This window comes from Arctopsyche grandis, chromosome 11, assembly GCF_051622035.1.
Source record: "Arctopsyche grandis isolate Sample6627 chromosome 11, ASM5162203v2, whole genome shotgun sequence".
NCBI classification, from domain to species: domain Eukaryota; kingdom Metazoa; phylum Arthropoda; class Insecta; order Trichoptera; family Hydropsychidae; genus Arctopsyche; species Arctopsyche grandis.
In genome coordinates, this window is record NC_135365.1 from 10,612,837 (window position 1) to 10,636,907 (window position 24,071).

The following is a 24,071-nucleotide window of genomic DNA, read 5'->3' on the forward strand; positions in this document are numbered from 1 at the left end:
GTATTACCACATTGAAGAAGCTGTAAAACAAAACGAATTAATGATAAATTTCTCCGAAGTTCAAGGGAATTATACCCAAACATGCCCAAAAAGAAAAGAGTAGGGCAGAGATATGGGTAACACCCATTCTTTCCAATGTAGAAAACGAAGAAATGCTTTTTGCACTTTCCCAATCACCAGAATTTGCATAAACATATGTACATATACGTATATTAAACTTAATAAAACGATTTCGACACGACACTTATATTAAAAACATTTAAATCGAAACGTACAATATACGTCACATTATATCCGCTCGCAGAGACGATCAATTTTAAGCGGTTACGCAACATTTGAAACACGCACCGCAGCGAACACAAGCGCGACAAATTTTGCGACAGAATGAGATATGAGAAGACACACACACACTCACACCAACCATTCCATCAGAAGATCGGCTTTCGCAAATTGAAAATTAAAGCCGACAAACGTCGGCTGCAAGACAAATCTCGACGGGATCTTCGGCGGGGGGTCGGGCGACCCGTCGACCGCAGGACACCACACAGAGCCCTTTGGCGGATCGCGGGATCTTTATTCATGAAAGCCCGCGAACTGTGGGTAGGTGGGTGGGTAGGCGGGCGGGTGGATTGGGTGGGTGGTGAGCGGCCATATTTGCATAGGCCATGAATAGTAACGAGATTAGCGCGTCGGGTGCGCGCTAACCGCTCGTGCGTGCCGCGTGTAATTGGCGCCCCGGTGCAAAAGCTCCGATGCAAATCAAATATTACCATCCAGTAATGGAAGGCTGAGGTCCTTATGGGGTGGCCGATCGGGACAAGAATACACAGCGAACCGAAAATTTCAACCATATGCCCAGTCACATGTCACAGGATGCTCTGCACGTTATTGAAAGGATACCAGTTCGAACATTAGAAACTTTCATATATTTACATACATACATAAATTGGAATTTTGCAGTTTATTGGATCGATAAGAAGAAGAACTTTTATTCTTTTCAATTAAAAATCAGCAATATATTGACATCGAAATGTATTTTAAATATAAATTTTCTTTGCATCATTAAAACATCAGGGACTTAAATAGGTTATTTGATTTAGATTATTAACCAGCGTCGTGGACTAGTAGTTAGCTTATAATGCTTTCAACCAGAGTAGTAATGGTTTCAAGACCAACTAGAGTGCCGCTGCTGATCGCTTCTTATCAGAGTTTGCCTATTTTTCTGATTTTCATTGAAATCTTCTTTCTTATCTCTCCTGTTAATCTCAAGATATTCGGGGTCTTGAGGTTTGCCAATTTGGTTGCATACATACATATGTACATATCGTCGACTTAGTGGCCTACCTAAGCGTGTTAAAATCTACCTAATAATGCAATTCGGTAGATTTCAACACGCTCTATCGTTTGAAAAACCAGCTGATTTACTTTTGACGTAATTAAAAGATTTCAATACACAAGAAAATTCCAGCAGGAGACGGTCGATCTGGATTTTAATAACTACCCAGATCTTTCCAGCACCGTATATGTATATTTAATCAAAGGATTCCGCCGAGGATTTGAACTCACGACCTTCTCTACTACTGATTTAGCCAGTGAACTACGCTGTGGTTAAGTAATAGTAGATCATTTAATTCTTTGTAGAACCTCATAATGATGATTCATTGATTTTTTTTCCATTATATATACATATGTATGCAACTATGGTAACTACATCATTTCAAAAACTAGCGCTAAAAATTTAAATAATCTCACCAGAAAAGCAAAACTATAAATTTCCACTAAACAGCCGAATATCACTTGAAGATAAATTGAACCAAAATAACTATCCATTCAGCACACAAGGAAAAGTCACTTTACGTCCGCGCAGGATTTATCTAAAAGTGTGCTCGCGCTTTTATCGGAATGAGTGATTACGCGTAATGATGGAGACGCGGTGCTAAAACAATATATCACATTTCGTTTACTCGGGGAACGAGGGGTGAACGAAAAAAAAGAAAGACCACCCCCATTGCAGGATACATACATACATACATACATATGCGTGTACGGGGAACGAAAAGCCTACCGTTGTCGCCATCGTCCCCAATTTTCCCCGAAAATAAATGTTTTTCTTCGTTTGAAGGCTTAACGCGCCATAAAAGCGCTTCGGTACAATGGCAAATTGAAACAAAATAACGTTTAATTCTCGTGCCACCCACCCCCGAAAATCCACTCCCCCCCCCCCTTTATAACCCACCGTGCCCGTTTTTGCCATTACTGGTCGAACGACGCGAGGCGTAATGATACAAAAACAATCGCCGGGATGAAACTCAATTAACGCTTCGACCGTATCGGATATTTGCATGTGTTACGCGAGAGAAGAGATACCCGCACCCATCACCCCCCAACCACCCACCCCCACCTATAAAAGTGAATTAATAGCCGAGCCCGCGGTGGACAAATTGACTTTTTCCATATTTTAAAAATAATAAACATTTTATAAACCGCGTTCGACATATTTTTATCACACTGTACACGCTCGAATTCACACCATGCAAAAAACATCATTGTTGATTTTCATCTTGAAAACAAAAGAAAAACGTACACATTTTAAAATTTAAAACTGAACAATATGCCCTTAAAAATCACACAGGTATGTATTTGATTGAAAAAATATGAGATATTCTATACATTCGGTAAGTTAACGAATAAACTATACACTAACGTATTACTAGCACACACCTGAATAGTCTCGGCGATTACAACAAGATGTCTATACCTTTCAGGTATAAACACAGATTATCCAATTACAATCTAATTTAGAGAGTCTTCAGTTAATATAATATTATGTGTATTATGTTACATTTGTACGAATTTGAAATTGGTTTTTGGACTTTTTTCTATTATTATGTACACTAACTAACAATAAAATAAGGTAATAAGGTAAGTAATTGTAAAATAGAAAATGATCACTAGATCAGTAGCTATTGAATTATTCATATGTATATAATATGTATTGTGAACCCATTTTATTAACAATAAAAAGCATTTAAAAATTGAATAAAATAACGTAGAGAACAATTAGATGTGTACATAAATATAGATATTGGATTTTTAAAAATTAATTTACTCTTAAATCATTTTTAATATATTTAAATGATTTACATACGTCTAGTTTAAGGGCAACTACCGTAATACATTATACAATATTTATTAAACATTGTTTATTCCTATGACTGAGGTTGACTAGTATTCAACTTTTGTTATTTATTCAACTTACATACATTCATAGATATCATACCAACATGTATCATACTTTATTGAAAATATCGATATATAATTCATCGATAATATTCCAAAATAATAATATTCAGAAAAGATTTCAAAACTCAGATATCGACTATTACATGAAAATATATTGAAATTTATTTAAATTTAATACAAAAAAAAATTCAGAATTCACTACGGTTTGAAAAATTGTGATCTGATATCCTTCATAAGGTTTTTCACTTCGGTCGAAGGTAACTTTAAAAAAGCTGTGTTTTAATTTTTTATTTACTTATTTTATATATTTATTTTTTATTTACTTATTTTATATATTTATTTTATATATTTATTAAAAGGTAACCCCAATGCGCCTCCCTGGCCAGAAACATTGTATATTTGATACAAGTATCATTATACAGAGCAAATACATATCATTTAATTTAATCCATGGAAAAGTTTAGGAGTTATGTTTAATTTAAAAAACCTTTTACTTTGCAAAAAATAAGTGGACTCCCATAGAGAATTTTCGGTAAAATTCGGCTGGTCACAGTGAGTTAAGAGAGTTGATTAGCTAATAATAAAAAAAAAACATATGCATAACTTGTTAATCTAGCAAATTTCCTTTTGGTCAAAAACAGCGTTTTTATGTTATATTTTACAACTCTTATATATACTAAGCACACTTCTGTGTAAAAGTTTTAAAGTCATAAATGTAAAATGAGATCAAAAAGTGTTACAAACTTTACAGTATAGTAAATATTTATGCAATACAATAGAGACCAATAAAATGGTTTTCATTTTCCCCTGAATAAAATATAGTTTTGAATTGGCAAAGTTTACAAGTTTGCGAAGCGATATATTAGGTAAATAAACAGAAATATTTCTTACAAAATTATATTAATGAAGTATACTGAACGTGGACTTGTGACCAAATGGACACTTGGCCGACGGACGCTTGGCCGAACGGACATTAGGCCAACGGACTTTTGGCCGAACGGACATTATGCCGACGGACTTTTGATCGAATGGACGTTAGGCTGACGGACATTTGGCCGATTGAAAATTTAAACTAATTTCTTATCAGCAGTGTATGATGAATTGCTGTGAATTATAATAATGATTATAAAAAAAAAGAAAGTACCAAGCAGTATCTACTGGTCCCTGGCGTGAAAAAGTTTGAGTGGCACTGAGCTGCGACACAAAAACAGAAAGTTTTTGAATTTAAAAACAACCCGAGTTGAAAAATAAAAAAAACGTCCATCCATATCATTCGAATAAAATGATAAAAAAATATTTACACTGATTTCTTCTGATTAAGTGCCTTAAATATTTTTTATCTTCTATTATTTACTAAATACAAATAACAAATATAATTTTAATAATCAAAAATTTCATTCGGCCAAATTTCCGTTCGGTCTAAGTTTCTGTCAGCCAAGTGTCCATTCGTCCAATAGTCCATCTACCAAATCATACATACAGTCATAAAAATTAGCAATACATAGCATTAAACCAGATTGGAGAATTAATATGAGAGTTGGCACTGAACATTGTCATTGTGAGAATGTAACAAATTGAAGCAAACAGACATTGAAACTCCGAAGTTATATTCACTCTCATTTCTCGCAACGTCCCCATGCATTCCAGGGTTACCTCACACAGACTCAATTGTAACAGAATCGTTTAAATCTATTTACAACAAAGTCACCCCTATTATCGTCACCGACAAACAGCTTTCACCGAAGCCAGCCGGACGAGCTCTAAACACCCACACACACTAGCACAAACGGAATCGCTTTTTTTAATGTCGCCTTTTCGTTTCCCCGGTAAATATAAAATAGCAAAAAGGACCGAAATCACAGTCAAAGGCAGAGAGAGGAGACCTACTCAGCTGTCGCTGAAATTGAGTTTGTTCTCGTTGTCGGAGAGGCACTCGGGCTGAAACCGCGCTCGGGTCCATTGTGTGCGCGCGCGCCATTCGCGGGCTTATTTTTTATCACTTTTTTTTCACTTTCTTTATCATTTCATTTTGAAAACAGCTCCGCACTTTGACAATTACAATCTCTAACTAACCGTCTTGCCGAGAGAGAGCCGTTGACATTTATCCCCAAAGACGTCATCGCGACTCCACCGACCCACCCTTCCGAACTGCCAGCTTCCGTAAAAGCTTTTCCGATTTCGCGAATCTCAACAACAATAAAATTCAATGCAGGAGTGCATTACACACATGCACACAAACACACGAATATGCACACAAGTTTCGGAATATTCCGTGGAAAAACTTCGATTCGAACTGCTCGGGGGGGGTTTGGTAGCGGCGAACGCTGACGTCTATGTATGAAGTCTGCGGAAAACTTCGTCGATCATTAATTTTTATTGCGCAATATTCAACCTTTTTTGCCTTAGGAATGGTAATTTTATTAGAGACATGAATATAAAAGCATCAACCGTAAACCGTCGTTGTGTATTATAAACGACCCCCCCTTTACAATACACAAAGAACTACCGATATTCTCAGAATACATGCGACCTACCTTAAATCATACATATGTATTGATAAAATACGTAATATGAGCTATTTACTATGTTACTTTAACATGTGCTTACTGAGAAAGATACTTTAATAGAATACGTTTTTTTAATCATCAACAATAAACCATCGTATATACTCTCATAATCATCAAAATAATTTTTATTATTATTATTATCAATATTCTACATAGATATATACCAGGAGGCCTAACAGGTAGACCCAAATGCGCCTTCCTAGACAATTAATTACAAACATTACAGCATTTTTATTACATAAATCTGCTGAAGAACACGACATTAACAATTACTTAATTAATGAATTACTCCATAGAGACATCTAAAGATTTAGACTTGTACATAATTGTTTAGATATTGTACATAAATTTAATTCAGATATTTGTGACATAGCCAGAGAGGATAATTTTTGCGAATTTGATGCAGGAATCGTTTCAACAATGAAATCAGATAAATGTGCTAACTCTGGTAAGAAACGATCGACTTGGAGACCAGCAATATTAAATATTAGCAAGAGATCGAACCCGGTAACCTCTCGGTGCTAAGCAAATACGCAACCACCGAGCCATACTGCTGGCTAAATATTATATATTATCTTATATTATACGACTAGGCTGGTCTCCTAATATCTTTTACCTAAAATTTGAAAAGATCAACAACTCAAACCTTTGTCTTTATTGATATCTTACACTCGCATTAGCGAAGTTCAAAAACTGCAATCGGCTCTACCTGAGATAGTAGTGGTTAAAAATATGTTGTTAATATATGGTTCATATGGATCATATACTTTTTGAAAATATGTAGGTATATAAAAACTTCACTACGAATGCTTTAGCAAAACTCACATCGCATCATATTTTTCCACGGCGAAGAACACTCGTTCGTTAGTATAAGGTATAAATTAGCTCGTAAAGCTTTATAACGACCGTCCGCGCGAGACGGGCACCGATATAACGAGAGTTTCCCGATCGGCTGTAACGAGGCAACCCAATACCGATCGTCCATTATGAAAAATGTATTCTGGAGGAGGTCGGGTGCGACCCGAAAGCTTATTGGGGCTCAAGAAGTTGGCTCGGTACAGCGGGCTTGCTGCCCTGTATCTATCTCTGATCGGAAGCCAATAAATTACTTAGTGCATCATTACCGTTGCATACTCGACCCGGAAGCTGTTGCCAATAATGGGATTGCCGATAAATTACCCCACATGCACTGCTGAGCACACGTACAGATTAAGTCCTGCCTCAGGTCATAAGAAACAACACTCAAATTATAGATACCAAACTACATAATTATGTACTAAGTATTCTTGATGATACATACATACGACACGAAAATATATCGTTTTAAAAATCGCTAAAAATTCGAGATTCGAAAAAAATTACCAAAGCAGAAGCTAATCAATATTCACTAAGTTTAACTCACTGAGTTTGAATACGACAATGATTTTTGTTGGTTTAAATTGCTTTAAAAAATGCGCAATTTTTAAAATTTTTTGACTTTTGCGGTCTTTAACTCAAAATTTAGTATTTCTGTGATCAAAATGATTATTTAAATCAATAGTCAGATGTTTTTTTCTATGATTTTTATGAATTAGCTCGCTTTCGAGTTTTTCATCTGACAAAATTTGGGTTCTTGTCCAACCGTTTACAAACTTTGCCATTTTGCTTGGTTTGGTCATCAATATATGTGGGAATCAAATCCGCCATTACGATGGTGAAAAATAATCGTAATAGACACGTTTGAAAATATTCCATTATCGTTCTCAGTGTCGTCTAGTAGTACATAAGTAGCCGTATTTATCCACACTCTTGCGATCGTTTTTTTCCTTTTATGTCAGATTTTAATTGTTTAAACGACTATATCTTTTTCTTTTTTCATTCTATATATTTTTTTTTACTTAGAAATAAATACTTATGATTAATTATCTAGCGAACTTTAAAGGCCAAAATATTTTTTACCGTGATAAAATGCATTTATTTTATATGCGTTAATAATCATATAAGATAAGATGCGTTTATAAGCATAAGTTTTCCATAATATTATTTTATCTAAATATATTAATTCGAGTCTTAGTCTCCACTCAAAAACAAAATCAGTTGGTCTGGTCACTAATTTTTAAAGTTAAGCTAAAAATGTATGAAGTCCCATCAGTGACATTATTTAATGAAACTATTCAAATATCACCAAACAATTGTACATACATACATATGTACATATATAGATATGTATAATGACAATAATGAAATAAATGAATCCTAGTAAAGCAGAAATCTTTGGTATTTTGATGAATAAACTTAGCCAGGTTTAGTTCTACATTTAAACTGATCAGACGAAGCGTTATATTTAATTTAATTACTCTAATACTCATCTCATCAAATCTATGGCAACTGGATGGGACTAACATAAGTCTTACTGTAACATCTATTACACCTATTGGGGTAGTTAAAGCTGACTATAAACTTGAAGGAACAAAGTGACAAAGACATGATAAAATAGACAAACTTTACTATTCGTATTTTTGTACGAAAAATATCAAATCCGAATAATTCATGAAAAAATGAGGACAGAAAAATTTATCGAGACCAAAACTTTGTGGTGATTTTTTTATTAAAGCATTTGACGTAAATGTTCAGTATTATATATAACAAGATTTGATTACCCCCATTAAATAATTACATGGCCTTGAATTATGCTAGTCGCAACCTTATTGATCACACTGAAGATCGTATTTTTTTCCCACTATTTTTTTCGTTTATTTTACCACGTTTCACCATTAATACATATGTACATATATGTATATGTATACAGACATAGAAGACGATAAAAGTGTTCATAAAAATAGTAAAGAAGACACGAATAATTCAATTTAACTCTACTTTAGAGAGGACGTAAAACGAAATTGCATCTGAAATAGCAACACGAGATTAGTATAGTGTATGTACATATGTATATATTTTATACAACGTCAACTCGTAAATAGTTCACGCGTGGCAGAGGAAGGAGTGGGGGTGTACTGAAAATAGGGTCACCATCGTTAATTTTTCATGCGGCTCCGCAACCCGTAAACATCCCCTTCACAGGTCAAGCCCTGGAAGGGGAGCGAGGGTCGAAGGTACGTCGAGAAGTTACCCGGACCTCCAGATACAGACCGTCTTATTTGTTCTTCAACTCGACCTAAGAATTATAAATCGACCACAAACTGGTCTAAACTAGACTCCCGACTAACCACGCCTTTACCCCCCCCCCCCCCCCCACTTATGTAAGAGGGTAACAATAAACTCTATATAAATCTAGTTATAAAAATTTAATTCGTCTAGTCTACATATGTACATATCAATACAAGCATTTATACAATGCGAATTCATACAAAAATCATCCACAGTGACATCTATAGAGAAAAATTTTGTTATATAAATCGACGAAAATCATGACGCTAAATAGCTTGAGATTCTCAAGAGAGATTGGAAAAGTGATGTCAATTTTACAGGAACCGTTTCAATATTACATAGTATTAGTGCTTTTAGTAACACTTCTTACTAACAAAATAGGGTCATCGATGAAGACCTACAGTATAAAATTATTTTAAAAAAATATATACCAGATATACATACGTTACATTTTAAAGATACCAATACGGGTTTTACCCCTGAGCAGACCACCTATGTTATTAAACCTGTACATAAATGTATCGATTATAAATTTGAAATCATATTCAAATAGTGCATATTGTTATGTACCCCGCTTATCACTCTAGTTCCCACAATATCAAATGTACTTTTCACACGCTCATATACGTGAATAACAAAACTATAAAAATTCCTGTAATAGGATATTCAGATAACACAGGAATGTGCCCAGCCCATAAGATAACAAATCATTTATATAGATCACGATTCGACCGCATTAGTCAGTCTTCACCATCGACTCCGAGAGAGCAGTCTTCACCATCGACTCCAAGAGAGCAGTCTTCACCATCGACTCGAGAGAGTCAGTCATCGCCATCGACTCCGAGAGAGTGACAGTCGTCATCATAAATACTCCGAGAACGCGTCCTCAATTAACGATCAGCACAGCAGCAGAATAAAGTGAACGAAAATTATAGTGAAATAGTTCTACGTGTCTCCTATTATAAAAATCATAGTTCCATTATCTATCGGTTTTCGAATATATCTATAATATAAGATAATTGTAACATTTTAATAACAATAAAGAAACTTGGTTGGTTAACCAAGTAGTAAATAAAAATTAAATAAATATTTCCCTGGAACGTGACAATATGTAGGTAGGATGGTTTCGCCACTTATGTAAATGAGGAAACATATTATAGGAAGTCCTGGGTATAGGGGGGGTTGCAGGAGAGATACAATTAAAAGGCAATCTTAGTTCAACCTTGTACGTTTATTGTTCGTATATAAAGTATACATACATTGGATGCTCGTGCGCATCCGGTCAGCGGTACACCGCTACTAACTGTCGCCGGCAAACGATCGGACTCTGGGATACCAACTCTTAACACTAACACATATGTGTACCAACTGTTCGGCATGAGCCACATTATTAAAATAATCATTTATAAAATAATCATTATCAATTATAATCATTTATATTAATATCCAACAATATCAACAATGAAATCAGAAAATTCAGAAACCATCGATCTGGAGCCACAAGCCATGGTCTGGCCAGCAGCAACAAGTGAAATTCGAACCGTGCCTACTCTGCTCGGAGCATAATATGCTTACCACTAGTCCACGCTGCTGGTTATAATAATCAAAGTGGGCTTTTTGCACACAAATCAATTTCACAGAACATTAAATCGGGCAACGTCCAAATACGAAACCAACCCAAATTTATTCAACATACGTATGAACGTATATCGAGGTCATAAGGTAATACGTTAACCGCGGCACGACCGACCGGTCTGATGAATTGCACCCTCATCCGGCGCGAGTTCGTGATTAAGAATAATTCAGCAACATTATTAACTTCGCCGCTAGACTCCACGCTCGGCCCAGCTCAAAAATTAGTTTCGCACGCGGCGAGGGGGGGGGGGAGGTGGCGCTTTATTATTTTAATTAATGATCTGATACACGCGCCCTTACACGTGTATCATCACTTTACCTTACCCGAGTCCCTTCATCCTCCCTACCCCCCCCCCCACCATCTCCACCCACCCATCTCCCACCATCATCTTCTTCGTTCCATATTCGCACGTCTCCGCCCATTTGTTGAGGGTAATTTATGGACGCGGAGGCGCCTCTTGATATGGGCATAATTCAAAGGATATCTCCGAGAGAGGCCCGAAATCGTATTTGTGACCATCGGTTGAATTTTCAATTTGATTGATTTCGAATGTGTGTGGGTGGTGGAGATTATGCTGAGATTCGCTATTTACGGTACTTACGTACGTATACGTGGATAGAAAAGGTCGATTTAAGGAAAAAAAAATTCAAGTAGGTACCTTCTTCCGAGTGACTATGCTAAGGCAGCATTTTTCGAACCATTACATACGTATTTATATGTATAATATTATAATACATAAAGGTAATCCGCATTTTGTGGAAAAAAATTGTTTTCCAATAAGTTTTCCAGGAAAAGTTCCATAATCTTTCAGGGAAGTACCTAAGATAAGCATTAAGCAATTATATCTCAATCTTTTAAAAAGACGCGTCTATTTATTTTCAGTAAAAATAAAAGAAAGATGGTACCTTGCCAGAAATTAAACATGATTCTACATATTATATTATTATGTACCTCATATTCTTCTCATACTCTTCTTTAGAATGTTCTCACGGTCATACGTGGGAATGAAAAATCATAAAAATTGCGATAAAATAAAATATTTGCGTTGGAGCAAACATTGACTCGAATACATAAACTATACTCGAATACATAAATTTAATAGAAACTCATCGAATTGATACATAAATCATCGAATCGAATACATAAACTATACCTGCAGTACGACATACAGTTAGTTTCAGTCGGTCAGTGCTCAGTCCATTTATTATACTACGCGTCTCTCAAGTTCATCGTTCCAATATTAAGATCAAATCAATGTGTCGTTCGTTTATACTACAGTGCTTGCTAAAACTATAATATATATAAGGATACAATATTAAAGACTCGTTTATTTCTAATAACTTGTGAACTAAATAAAATTTGATCAAAAAAAAATAATGAAGAAATATTAATTGGGATGTTGACTGAATCTTCATCATCCTTATCACCTTTTTAAAGAAGTTTAAAACTATTAATGAAACTATCCGTGGTCTCCGGTCCAAGTGCGTCAGGTCTTTTAAGACCGTGGATGCATTTTTGCAAGGTGCAAGGAGACACCTATGTGAAATACAGTTAAAATTTAAGAATGTATTTTTAAATTAGTTAAATAGCTAAAATTATATAAATAAATAAATGAAACGTGACAACACATACATCCTCAAAGCATAAATCTGTCTGAAACGATTTACCAACAAGCTGTTATTCTCCGAATAAAGTTTTTCACAAATCGGAGGACATTTTTTTTAATCAAAAAATTCCTAACATAATACTATTCAATAATCAATTATTTTAATTTTTGTCTAATCCAAAAAAACATGTCAAAGCGTTTGGACGAAATTAGATAAATCGACCATTTTTGGATGCAATTAGCCATAAAAAATTGGTCAGGACGTTTTTGAAAACTTATTTAGGTAGATTAATCTGGTTGTATTAATCCGTAATATATGAGCCGAAAAAGACTATTGCTGTTTGACATAATTCACAATTGTTATTACTTTTTTAATTCGATATGTCCAAAATCTTGGAAAAGCAGAATAAACGTATTACAGGCTGCCGGTATTTTTAAATATTGCCGAACGCAAAACATTATATTTTATGTTTTGAGAGATATTTCTCGTAATGAAGAAAAGTGGACTTATGCCACTTTCAATTATAAGGGCTCATATATATTATTACACTTAATATTGCAATAACACTTAACGATTATAACATATGTAAATAAATTAATTAGTACCTTTCCAAATCCTTAACGAATACATTGATATGATTATAAGTTTGAAATGAGATATTTTTCCAAAAAAATTTTATACGCATACATAAACCTACATATTCATATGTACATATATGCATTTAAAATCCAATTATTTTAATACAATCTATTTCGAAAATCTGATCCAGTCGAGGAAAAAAATTCAAATTTACTATCCATGTAAAGTCGAGATGAATTAATTTAATTAATAATTCCCACTAAATAACCTCATTTATCATTTACTTTAAAATCCCTAGATACAATGAGCAATTTAATTTAAAAAAAAACACAGACATTCAAAACTAAAACACAATCGAGTCGAGATTAATCTGCACATAATTTACATACCTGTCAAATTTGACAACGGGTGTGAAATAGATAAAACACTGGCTCACCTGCGAAAGATAAATTTCACATTAATTAAAAGCGTTTTGCGTTAAACAAATTCCGATTTCGATAATCAAATAAGGCCGACCGCGCCGCGGCGTGGGAGAGAAAGAGGCTGTGGGGGAAAATCCGCACCCGCCCACCCACTCCTCGACAGGGTTTCGAAACTCAACACTCGGGGAATTAAACTCATCGTTGGGCTAGATTAAGCTCGCAGCATCCTCAGACCGTTTAATCCGCCGCCATTGTGAGAGATGACCGAACGGATAGATAGATAGATAGATAGGTCCATAGTACATTTACGTACGTACGGCGCTCAAATTAAACTAATGGATCACAACTGGAATTAAAGCCGCGCCGAGTGGGAAAACTTTAATGTAGGTTACACCAGCGAGCAACCACTACATAATCGAGCTGGAGAAACTGTAATTAAGCCTTACCAATAGTATATAATACGAACATACATATATGGAGTAAGTCAAAGAGTGTTCGTTCGTCTTCGTAACCACTTTCAGAAGGATTGGCCGAAAATGGCGAAGGTTTTGCCCGATATTGTCGTAAACGCTCGCCCAACTCGTTTGCAAATGATCATAATGACTTACCTTGATTGTAAAAGTTGCAATTCGGTACTGCTTCTAATGCTTGCGGAGGAATCGGTGGACCACCGCTGCGACGTAAGGATGGACCGCGAGGAGGAACTTCAGGAGGAGCAGGCTCCGGAGGAGAGTCCTCGCCAGGATCTATCAACAATTACGATAGCTTAGACTCTTTGATTTCTAAACCTATGAATGTAACATCTATGTATGATTTGACTCCCGATAAGCTCCAAGTATTTATTCAACATTTCAAAACCCACCAAGTACAGGAATCAATCAGACGATTAAAGGTTCAAGTACAACTCAAGCTGCACGTAAACAGCAGTATGAAAAATATTCGTTCATACATTGCCCATATATTCCGTAATGTGTGTGTGTGTGTGTGTGTGTGTGTGATATATCCTTAACAGCAGTAGCCGACACGTATGTCCATTCATATAATACAGCAGTACATGTCACCGAAACGCACAGTACAAGCAGAACCGGTTAGCCATGGAAATGATCACACATGACGTGACGTCATAGTGGCGACTGCACTTGTACTTATAAAAGTGTTGCCATGCTCATATGAAGATACGATGCAAGCAATATTGGGCAGTATCGTCGTTCTGTGTAACATAATATATGCAAGCCGATTTTTCCGTGCACTCGTACAAGACAAGTACGAACGTGCTGAAAACGGCCGGTGCTGTATAGTATGAATATAAGTAGTCTTTTTTGTGCAGTACTGTACCGTACTGTTGACGTGCATTGCTGGATAATATAAATGGACCATTTTATGTATGTATGTATGTATGTATGTTACTTGAAAATAAACACTTCTCCAAAAGAGATATGATCAAAAAATTTACATGAAAATGTTGTGCAGTGCGCATTCATCCGTGTCACCTTTTTTTTCAAACTGTTCTGTTGAGGGTTGCTTTAAACTATTAAGATTTGATTTATGACCGATAGAGTTCGTTTGAATGACATTGTTTTAATTTCATTACATTTTTAGTTATACTATCATTTGACGGGCTGAAAACCAGACTGGTATAAGTGACATTTTAAAAAAAAATCTGGTTTAAGTGCTAAAATAATAGCATTTCATATATGCTATTATTTTAGCATTATTAAACCAGATTTTTTTTTTAAATGTCAATTTTACCAGTCTGGTTTTCAGCCCATCTGGTTTGTACGTTGCTTTTTTTTAAATATCTATTTCAATAATTGTAAATTACACTGTTCATTTTCTAGGTGTTAAACGTATAATTGTTTTCGCCCCACTCTTAAATATAATAAATATACATATATTTATACGGCTTCTAGCAGTATTTAAACAATATCAAAATGTACTCGTTCTTACTTCCAAGTTCCAACTCACACTTTCATTCTTGTCCAAAGTACTAAAATAAAAAAAGTATCTACCCTTGCAGGATGGAGATTAACACTAAAATAAACCAATACTACATATATCGAAGCCTATTAAATCTTTATCTCCTGCTCAAATCAATTCTTCACAAAAACTTGACAAAGAGATTAAAATCTTTGACTTTCTTTAAATTAAAAAAAAACGTGGTAAGCTTTATACAACTTCGTGATAAACTGGATGGGTAATGTAGGATAAGATAAGGATGTTTCATAAGCCAAAAAAAAAAAACAGAAAAGGGTCCGATGATTTCCTTTAAAATCTTCAATACAAAAAAAAAATATGACGATGTTTACCAAAAAAGAAGAGGCATCGCGTGAAATCAAATATCCCATTTTATTAAGAAACGTCGATCATCGGATCAAATTCTTCGAATCATCGATACCCAACACCTATCTATTTTTTTTTCTTTGGGGCACGTGTCGTGCGGTCATCGACCACGTGACACGTGCTTAGAGTGAGCAAAAGCTTCTTCACAGTAAGACTTTTATGGGGGATCGTCAAACCGTAGGGTTTACGTCTTCTTACTTTGAAAGTTTGGGCGTCAACTATTGATCGAAATTCAGACAAATGTACAAATGTAGACACACCCGTATTTCAAAATTTCAATTAATTTCATTTCAGACAAACGCCCGATTTTACACAATGCAGTAAACGCTCGGAATGCAAGACACACATCGCAAACGGGAAACTTCAACGCTTCGACAACTGTTTCTTTTTTTTTTATTCAGTCTTCCCCTCCAGATTTCAATTTCGCTTTCAGCTGAAAGGAAACTGGGAAGGCTGTCAGATAAATCCTATGCAACACGCTAATAAAATGCTCATCAATAGAAGAAACCACCGCGCCGATCCCCTTTTGAAGAATTCCCTTTTATTGCTCTTCTTCTATTGTACAACACAAACATAAGTACATATATATATATATATATATATATATAGTCATTTTGATTCACACGGTTATATTTTTTTACAAAATTTTCATCACTTATTTCATTGGAAAATATATTTTTCTAGTTTCGCGCATAATTTATACATACATATAGATATGTATGTTTCCGATAACAGGAAAACTTTCGAATCATGAATTCAAACAGCATCGACAGATACAATTTTAAATTACATTTTCATATACTCGCACGTGTCGTACAATCTGAACAAAAATAACTTTTTTCCCGCTCGCAACTACATACATGATCCAATTTGTTAGTTTGCCTCTGTTGGCTACTTCGTATACGAAAATAGGAAATTGAAACATAAAAAAATAATACACACGTACATATTTCATCTAGGGTTCTTCAATAATAACCGTCATTCATTTAATAAAAAAGTTTTCATGGCATTCTGGACCAACATTCTACCTATAAACAAAAATTTTAGAAATTTACATTTCATAGACACCAAATTGCATTCAATACCATCGGTCGTCGAGCCACTGATGGGATGTACGAATACGCTCTTCGTTTGCGAACTTGCAAATTGGAAAATTGGCTTTGTCCGTTGCAGACCAGCCAACAAACAGCAGGGGCGAACTTTGCAAAAATTGGATCACGGATATAATACATCAACCACCCTCCTCTACATATACCGTATCATACAAACGATCCACCCCTCAAGTTGAATAGCCTCGTGCATATCGACAGACCCTACAAAAAATCCAACACGTACCATGATTCATGCAGATTCCTGCCAGCCTCGGATCTTGATCTAAAACGTAGGGCTCGGCTGCTCTAAGGGCGGGACCTTCGAGACCGGAAGAAGCACTGCTAGACGGAGTCAGACCTCGACTTCTACGACCAACAGCCCTTCCAGATCTACTCAGGCTCGAACTGGATGGAAGTTTCTTGGGATTCGCAGTGGCATATATAATTTCACCTGAAAACGAAATAAATAAATAAATATCGAAACTTTTTAATTATAGCTATACACTATTAAGCGTTGATATACCATTAACGGGTCGTAGTCTATCTTGGGTCGCGCCATAGTGGAGTCTTCTGTTCGTGCTTTCGACCGGAAACGGTGACGATTGCCGAAGCTGAGGTGATCTAGGCGATCTCGGAGGACCTGGAGCTCCCCCTGGACCCTCCTCGCAGTCTGACCGATACGATCTATGATCACCTGAAAAAATGAAAATTTCAAAATTAAATCAATTTTGGATTGTTTACATTTTTTTTGCAAGAGAATGGAACCCTCGCATAGTCGATAAGTAGACAAACAACCGTGCGTGTGAAATCATTAATACCATGGACGGCATATAACGTCAACAAGGGGTTGCCATTAATGCTACGGTTAACCTCGGGTCTTATCGTTCAGGTAGCCAAATCGTTAAAGCCGCAATTGCCATGAACTAGTGATGAGAATGACCCGTCCATAAAAACAGCATGATGCGCTTTTCTTATCAATAATGGGATTCAAAAATGAAACAACCCTACTTACATACATACATATATGAGGGGATGCTATGAAATTGCCATATATTCATACATGTGTATGTGTATTAGGCCTATTTCCTTTCTAGTTTTTTTCATATACCTATCTCTTTTTCGAGAATAATTTCGATTTTTTTTTGCTTTTTACATAAAAACACTCAATATCCAAATATTTAAGCTTAATTTGGGTCGATTTTGATAAGTTTTGACTGATAAATGAGAATTCAGTCAACGTTTCGTTTGATCATCCCCATCTCGCAACGGGTGTTTATATGGGGTTATCGTTATGATCAGAAAATCATATTTTTTTCATGTTTCCGTGATTATTTGAAAGTCGTTGAGAGCTTCCTTGAGCTACCTTTCGTAGTTAAAAAAAATTACGAATTTTAAGAACTTCAATGAGGCCAAAATGACGTGTTTTGACGTGTAACATGACATTTTAAAATAGGTCAATTTGGCCTCCTTATATATAATAAAGTTTTTGGATATTACTGTTGTGAAAATTTAAGCTATATACCATAGGTAGCTTTTAACGGCTTTTATTTTCAAAGTAATTATGAGAACATGAAAAAAATTATGTTTAAGTGAAAAAATGATTCCCCCATATAAATTTCGCTGTGCGTATATGTACTCTTGAGCGAAACGGCGACTTTGAATTCTAGTTTATGTCAAAGCTTATCAAATTTAAGCCCAACAAACTTACATACTAAATAGGTGAACATTGAGTGTTTATCTTTTTTAAAAATATCAAAAAAATCGAAACCATTCTGCAAAAAGACGAACATGAAAAAAGCCTATTTTTGCATAATTAATAATGTATTAATGTATTTTTAAGTAGAAAAAAAAATAGAATGAAGAAGAGCACTTTACGATAAACGTAAATTTTATGTTTATAATTTTAAAATGTCTTAAAAATTCACATACAATCTTTCTTTAATCAACTCCTCGAATTAAATTCTCCAAATTCTATTTCGGATCGTATTCCGATTGATAAACCGCATCACCGCGGCGACAAGTAAAAAGTAAGCCTCGAAGTGGACAACAGTAATGTTTTCATTAAGGCATGTCGGAAACTCTTAGGCAGAATCCTATACAAATACTGGCTGTGGCAAAGAAAACCACCCAGGGCTAAAAGGGACGCGAAAGAACTCCAAAGTTGAGCGGCAAACGGTAGCTGGGAGGTCACCCGGGGGGTGGTGGGTGGGCCCGAGGCGAAGGCTTCGAGAGACTTAGAGGGGGGGGGGGTCGAGCATCTCAGGGGCAAACAACTCAAGATTGAATATGAAAATTTAATCAGGTAATTTCATAGGGGAGTGAGCGGCGCGAAACGGGGGAGGACTGGGTCACTTCTGTCCTGTTACGGGACTCGAAGCATAATAAAAGTTTCGCATTCGGCGAATTTCAATATTTTTACTGCTACCGAGGCGAGCTCGAGATATGGAATCCAATTCTTTCGTGTCTATTCTAATTTAATTAAATACGCTAGTGGGCCTTTATATATGTAAATACTCCTCGAAACGTATCCTAAATACTTAAAAACACTTTTGGATTAATTCAGTGAAAATATTAAATTTAAATTTTTTAGACGTGCCAACATGTATATTTATAAAATTGGGGCTATTTTTTTATAACAAAGACCTCACAAAAGTTATAGCTAAAAAATCGTGGATTTATTTTATATTTTAAAAATAAAAACATCATAAATTCTTATACTAATCTTTGTACATATTTTTTCATTAAAAAAATTAGCTGCTACTATAGATGCATTACATATATTCCATCTTCCACTATCATTGTATTATAAAAGGCAAACAATTTCGTTTAATTTTTAAATACACATAGACAACATTTCAAATCAAAAACATATACATATATGTACGTACACATATTTAATTTCCTTTGTCACTAATGACGTATGGATGCGAAACTTAAGTATTGAATGGCAAAATCTTACACAAAGTCTAATGCAGTCAAAGAAGTAAATGACGTTGTATGCTCGTCGTAAAGAGAAGGCAAAAGAAATGGAAAAAATATTTTATTTTTATTTTACTTTATTTTTATGCTATACTAGTTGTTTTACCCGGCTTCGCTCAGTATTTGTAATATAAACAGCTTTAACATGGTGAATCTAATAGTAACTATTCATTTGTTTTTTTATTAAATTTATTTGAATAGAAAAAAAAATATCGAGTCGTCAAAGAAACTTCGATTTGTTTTCAATGTTACCAACCAACATTACATATTTATATACTTACATACATACTAACATACAAAGTCTCTTTCGAAATTATATATTAGATATTACCAGGAAGGCCTAACAGGTATACCCCAATGCGCATCTCTGGCCAATTACAAACATCGATAAACAATTTATAGAGTATATTTTACAAAGCATCATAGAGACTGTTACGTCTACAAAGTCAATTAACTATGTTTTATGACTCAGACCAGAGACCCATTTTTTTATAATCTGGGACGATGATCTTCGTCTCATAACTAGGGTCAAAAGGACTTCGCTCAGTCAAAGGATTCGACACGCATTTTGGCGTCGCCATAAAAACAAACCCCACTCCTTAAAATTGGTAGTCTATAAATATAAGTCATGGACCTCTTTGTGAGGCATTAGATCGTAAGCTTTAGTTTAGTACATATAAGTCGTAGAGTAAGCATTCGATTAGTATAAGTCGTGGAGTGAGCTAAATTATAATAAACAAGATTGATTAAATATTGATGATAAAAATACACATCGAGTTTCATTACGGAGAAGCGTTCCACAAAACGCTTGGTGGCAGCGAATATAATCATAAATAATAAATAACAACAAAATATACATCGATGGCGAATGTAACAATACGTCTATGAATAAAATTAACAAATTTGAAAATTTTGCAAAAATTTGAGAGAAATAGGTCAAGAAAGCTAATTTATTGGAACTGTTTCTGTGAAAACCAGAGAAATTGGCAAAATGTTATGAAACTATCAACTTGGAGTTACATATTTAAGCTCTGACTAAGAACATCGGGCTGTTATTGAACCCGTGACCACTTGGTTTTTAAGGCATTATATGACTACCATTAATCTATACTGCTGGTTATATGAGTGAGAAATATAAGAAGGGTAACTGATAAAGTGAAGAAAATGAAATGATAATAGGCGAATTGTTTACCCAGAATAATGGACAAATAAGTGCTTAAATAGTACCCAAGAAAAATTCAAAAGTTCCAATAAAGACTACTATTAAGATGGATGGACAGGATAAAAAAGTTTGAATATTGGGAAGGTGGATGAATGCAACATGAAAACATTTTGATTAGGCTTTCATCCAGAAGTCAGTAGTAAATTGACTGTGAATTAAAATGATAATGATTTACTTTGAGAAAAAAAAAATTATAAAACAATAGTATTAAAGTTAATTCGAAATACATAAATGATTCTAACTAAGTAATAATCAATGAGCGGCGTTGGGACGATGCTAAATGATATAGCAAAAAATTATATAGTGTTCTATTGTTATGTGACGAGCAGCCAGCCAACGCCGAAGACTAGTTATTATACTATTTAAGGTCTATTCATACTATCCAGCGCCACAAGATAACAGCCCGTCACAGGAGTGCACGGAAAAGACTACTTCCGTTCATACAATACAGCAGCGCACGCTTAGACAAGTTTTGGCCGAATACAAAGCAAAATCGGCTTACATATTTATACATTACAGAGGGCAACGATAGAGTGCAATATTGCTTGTGTCTTATCGGCGAGTCAATATTGTTACAATATGACCATTCCGAAAATACTCATTTGCGCATGCGCAATTTAATTAGTACGTCACATCATGCGTGACTCATTATTTCCACAATAAACTGGCTCTGGTTAATACGGTTCGGTAACATGTACTGCTGTATAGTATGAATAGATTTTGTCGCCTGATGTTATTACATTTGCGCCACATAAACATTACGGAACATATGAAGTGTCCATATTGAATGTAACACAGAAATCTTTTCGTACTGCTGTTGTCGTTATATGCTGTGCCAGTATGAATAGACCTTTAATCGTAATATACATATTGTATGTACCGATAAGATAACAATAAATTAGTGTTGAATTGGCGCATCATTGCACATGTTCTTCTCTCACATTATTTATTCCCAACATTTGTACAACGAAAAAAATAAATAAAAACAGAATATCACGATTCGCTTCACATACAATTAATATAAACTGGCATTCGGCAGAATATCACTCGAGCGTAATAAATGACAAACAACAACCGAGTAAACAAATTATCGAACGTTTTGGAAGCAAACGTCGAAAATTATACACAGAAACCTTATTTTCATTTAATTCACGACCCATCAAATAATAACAAACATTCCATTTGGTGCGCGCTTATTGCGACATTAAGATTATTACTGTTGTCGCAAGTACTCGAACACCGCTTCGAGAAAATTCAGATGATTTTATTAAAGATTTTCGCGTTTTTTCCGACGCGCTTTCCCGGCGTGAGTGCGAGCGAGAAAAATTATCGTACTCTCCCGAGAGGGGGGGAGGGTCACGGGGGGGGGCGTGCATATTTATATATTTATATACAAATTTATATAAAGCCTTTAGATATAATGCTCTTAGATGTGCCCGCCGTTTTCATTTTCCCATCCACTTGCGCCTTTGATATATTAAACCTTTTATTGAAGAAACAAAATAAAAAGCGCCGGAAAAAATGTTTATTCCCCGAAGGCGGCCTCCTGATTAATTTCTCTTCGAAAAAGGTCGCAAAAGTTGCAGGATTTTGTGGGATTTTACGACCTTTCGAGGCGAACGAGCCCTCTCGCCCTCCTCTCAGGGCGGTTCTATGTTAATTTTTGAATTGCAATAATAAAATAAAACGTCGTTCGAAATGTTTTCCTCGCAGATAACACAAATTTTCCGATTTCGATTTCGGCCACGGATTTTCACTCTCGAATAATGTATGTACGTACATACATACATACATATACACATTACACACGTTCGGGTATCGACAAAAACGCTCACTTACATAAATTGAATATGACCTTTTCGTGGAATACACATTCAAAATATAACTAAACGAAATACCCCACTAGCTTTTCGATTACTCTCAACGGGTTAATATAATATCATATATATGTAACAAAACATGCCCCAAAACTTTTTAACAATTTATTGCTTATTAAAATTATCCCAACTTGATACAGTGCTACATTAATTAATCCAAATAAACATACAGAAAGTTCATTCACCCAACCTGTATATATTTATCATCCATTAGTTCCTATTTTGGCCTCTTATTATTACAAGCAAACAGTTTTCCATAGTTTTACATATAAAGTAACAGTTTTGCATTCAACTTCTTCTAAGGTTTCGTACATGTTTGTAATTAAATAAATTTATTCAAAGTCACTTGTTATTATCTACATTAATAAGAAGTAAAAGAAAATATGTTTAAAAGTCAAGATATAATACTTTATACATGTAATTCATAGCCCCTAATTTTCTATCATTAATGTTAGTAGAACCACAAACAAGCTTCTCAGACGAGCCTTTAATGATAATTGGAAAAACACTCAACCTATTAACTCAATATAAACCCAATTGTGATTCAATACAACTTCAGAATATAATAAACAAGACCAAGGTCAATCAATTTTAATATTTCAAGGGAAAATCATAGAACGTCGTCTAATCAAGGCTATTTTCCAAAACACGTGCCCGTTGACGTAAAAGAAATTAGTACACCCAAATGCAAATTGATTTTCACAATCATTTTTTACCATTGCGTTGTACATTAGCTCATTGCAAATATCAACAGTTTATTTATTTCGGCTTTTCAAACAAAGTTTCATATCTAATCGGGTCTAGAACGAATAAATAAAAAAACCACTGCTACTGCAATTTCAGATTTCTTCACAATTATCGTTTTGTTTCCTTGCAATCTAGGAGTAAAGCTTATGATTGATGTTTTTTAAGCTTTTAAATTATAATTAATATTTTTTATTTATAAAGACAGATCTTATTCCAATATACAAACATATCCTTTCGTAATCCTTCATTATTTCATATTAGTCCCTTTTTTAATTCCTTTTTATATGCATACATATATCTTGCTCTTCTCTTAACAATATTCCCCCACATACTCTCTTGCTTTAAACTTCTATTCTTCATTGTATAAAATGCTGAAAATTTACAAATCTGACCAATAATGTATCTGCGAATGTTAATTGATATGTATTTACTAAATTTCGCTAAATTGCTTAAAAACGCTGCAAATTCACAACTTTGACCATATATGTCCCTGTGGGTGTTAATTGATATGTATTTGGGGTTGTTGTTGTGGAACATATATTGGGGTTACCTGTTAAGCCTGCCTCGTATAGATTAAAAATAAATTTTATTGGGTCATTATTTTTATATCCCAT

The 24,071-nt window shown here is 34.8% G+C and overlaps 1 protein-coding gene across 1 annotated transcript in view; it reads right to left on the minus strand.

Annotated features, from left to right (window-relative positions):
* The window catches only part of LOC143918561 (uncharacterized), a 386,376-nt gene that overhangs the window by 85,301 nt on the left and 277,004 nt on the right, over nt 1–24,071 (minus strand). The window contains exons 5-7 of the mRNA XM_077440502.1: nt 17,156–17,326; nt 16,877–17,083; nt 13,810–13,947 (exon numbers count right to left, since the gene is read on the minus strand). Of these exons, the coding sequence (XP_077296628.1) occupies nt 13,810–13,947; nt 16,877–17,083; nt 17,156–17,326 (516 nt within the window). The remainder of the gene's footprint in view (nt 1–13,809; nt 13,948–16,876; nt 17,084–17,155; nt 17,327–24,071) is intronic.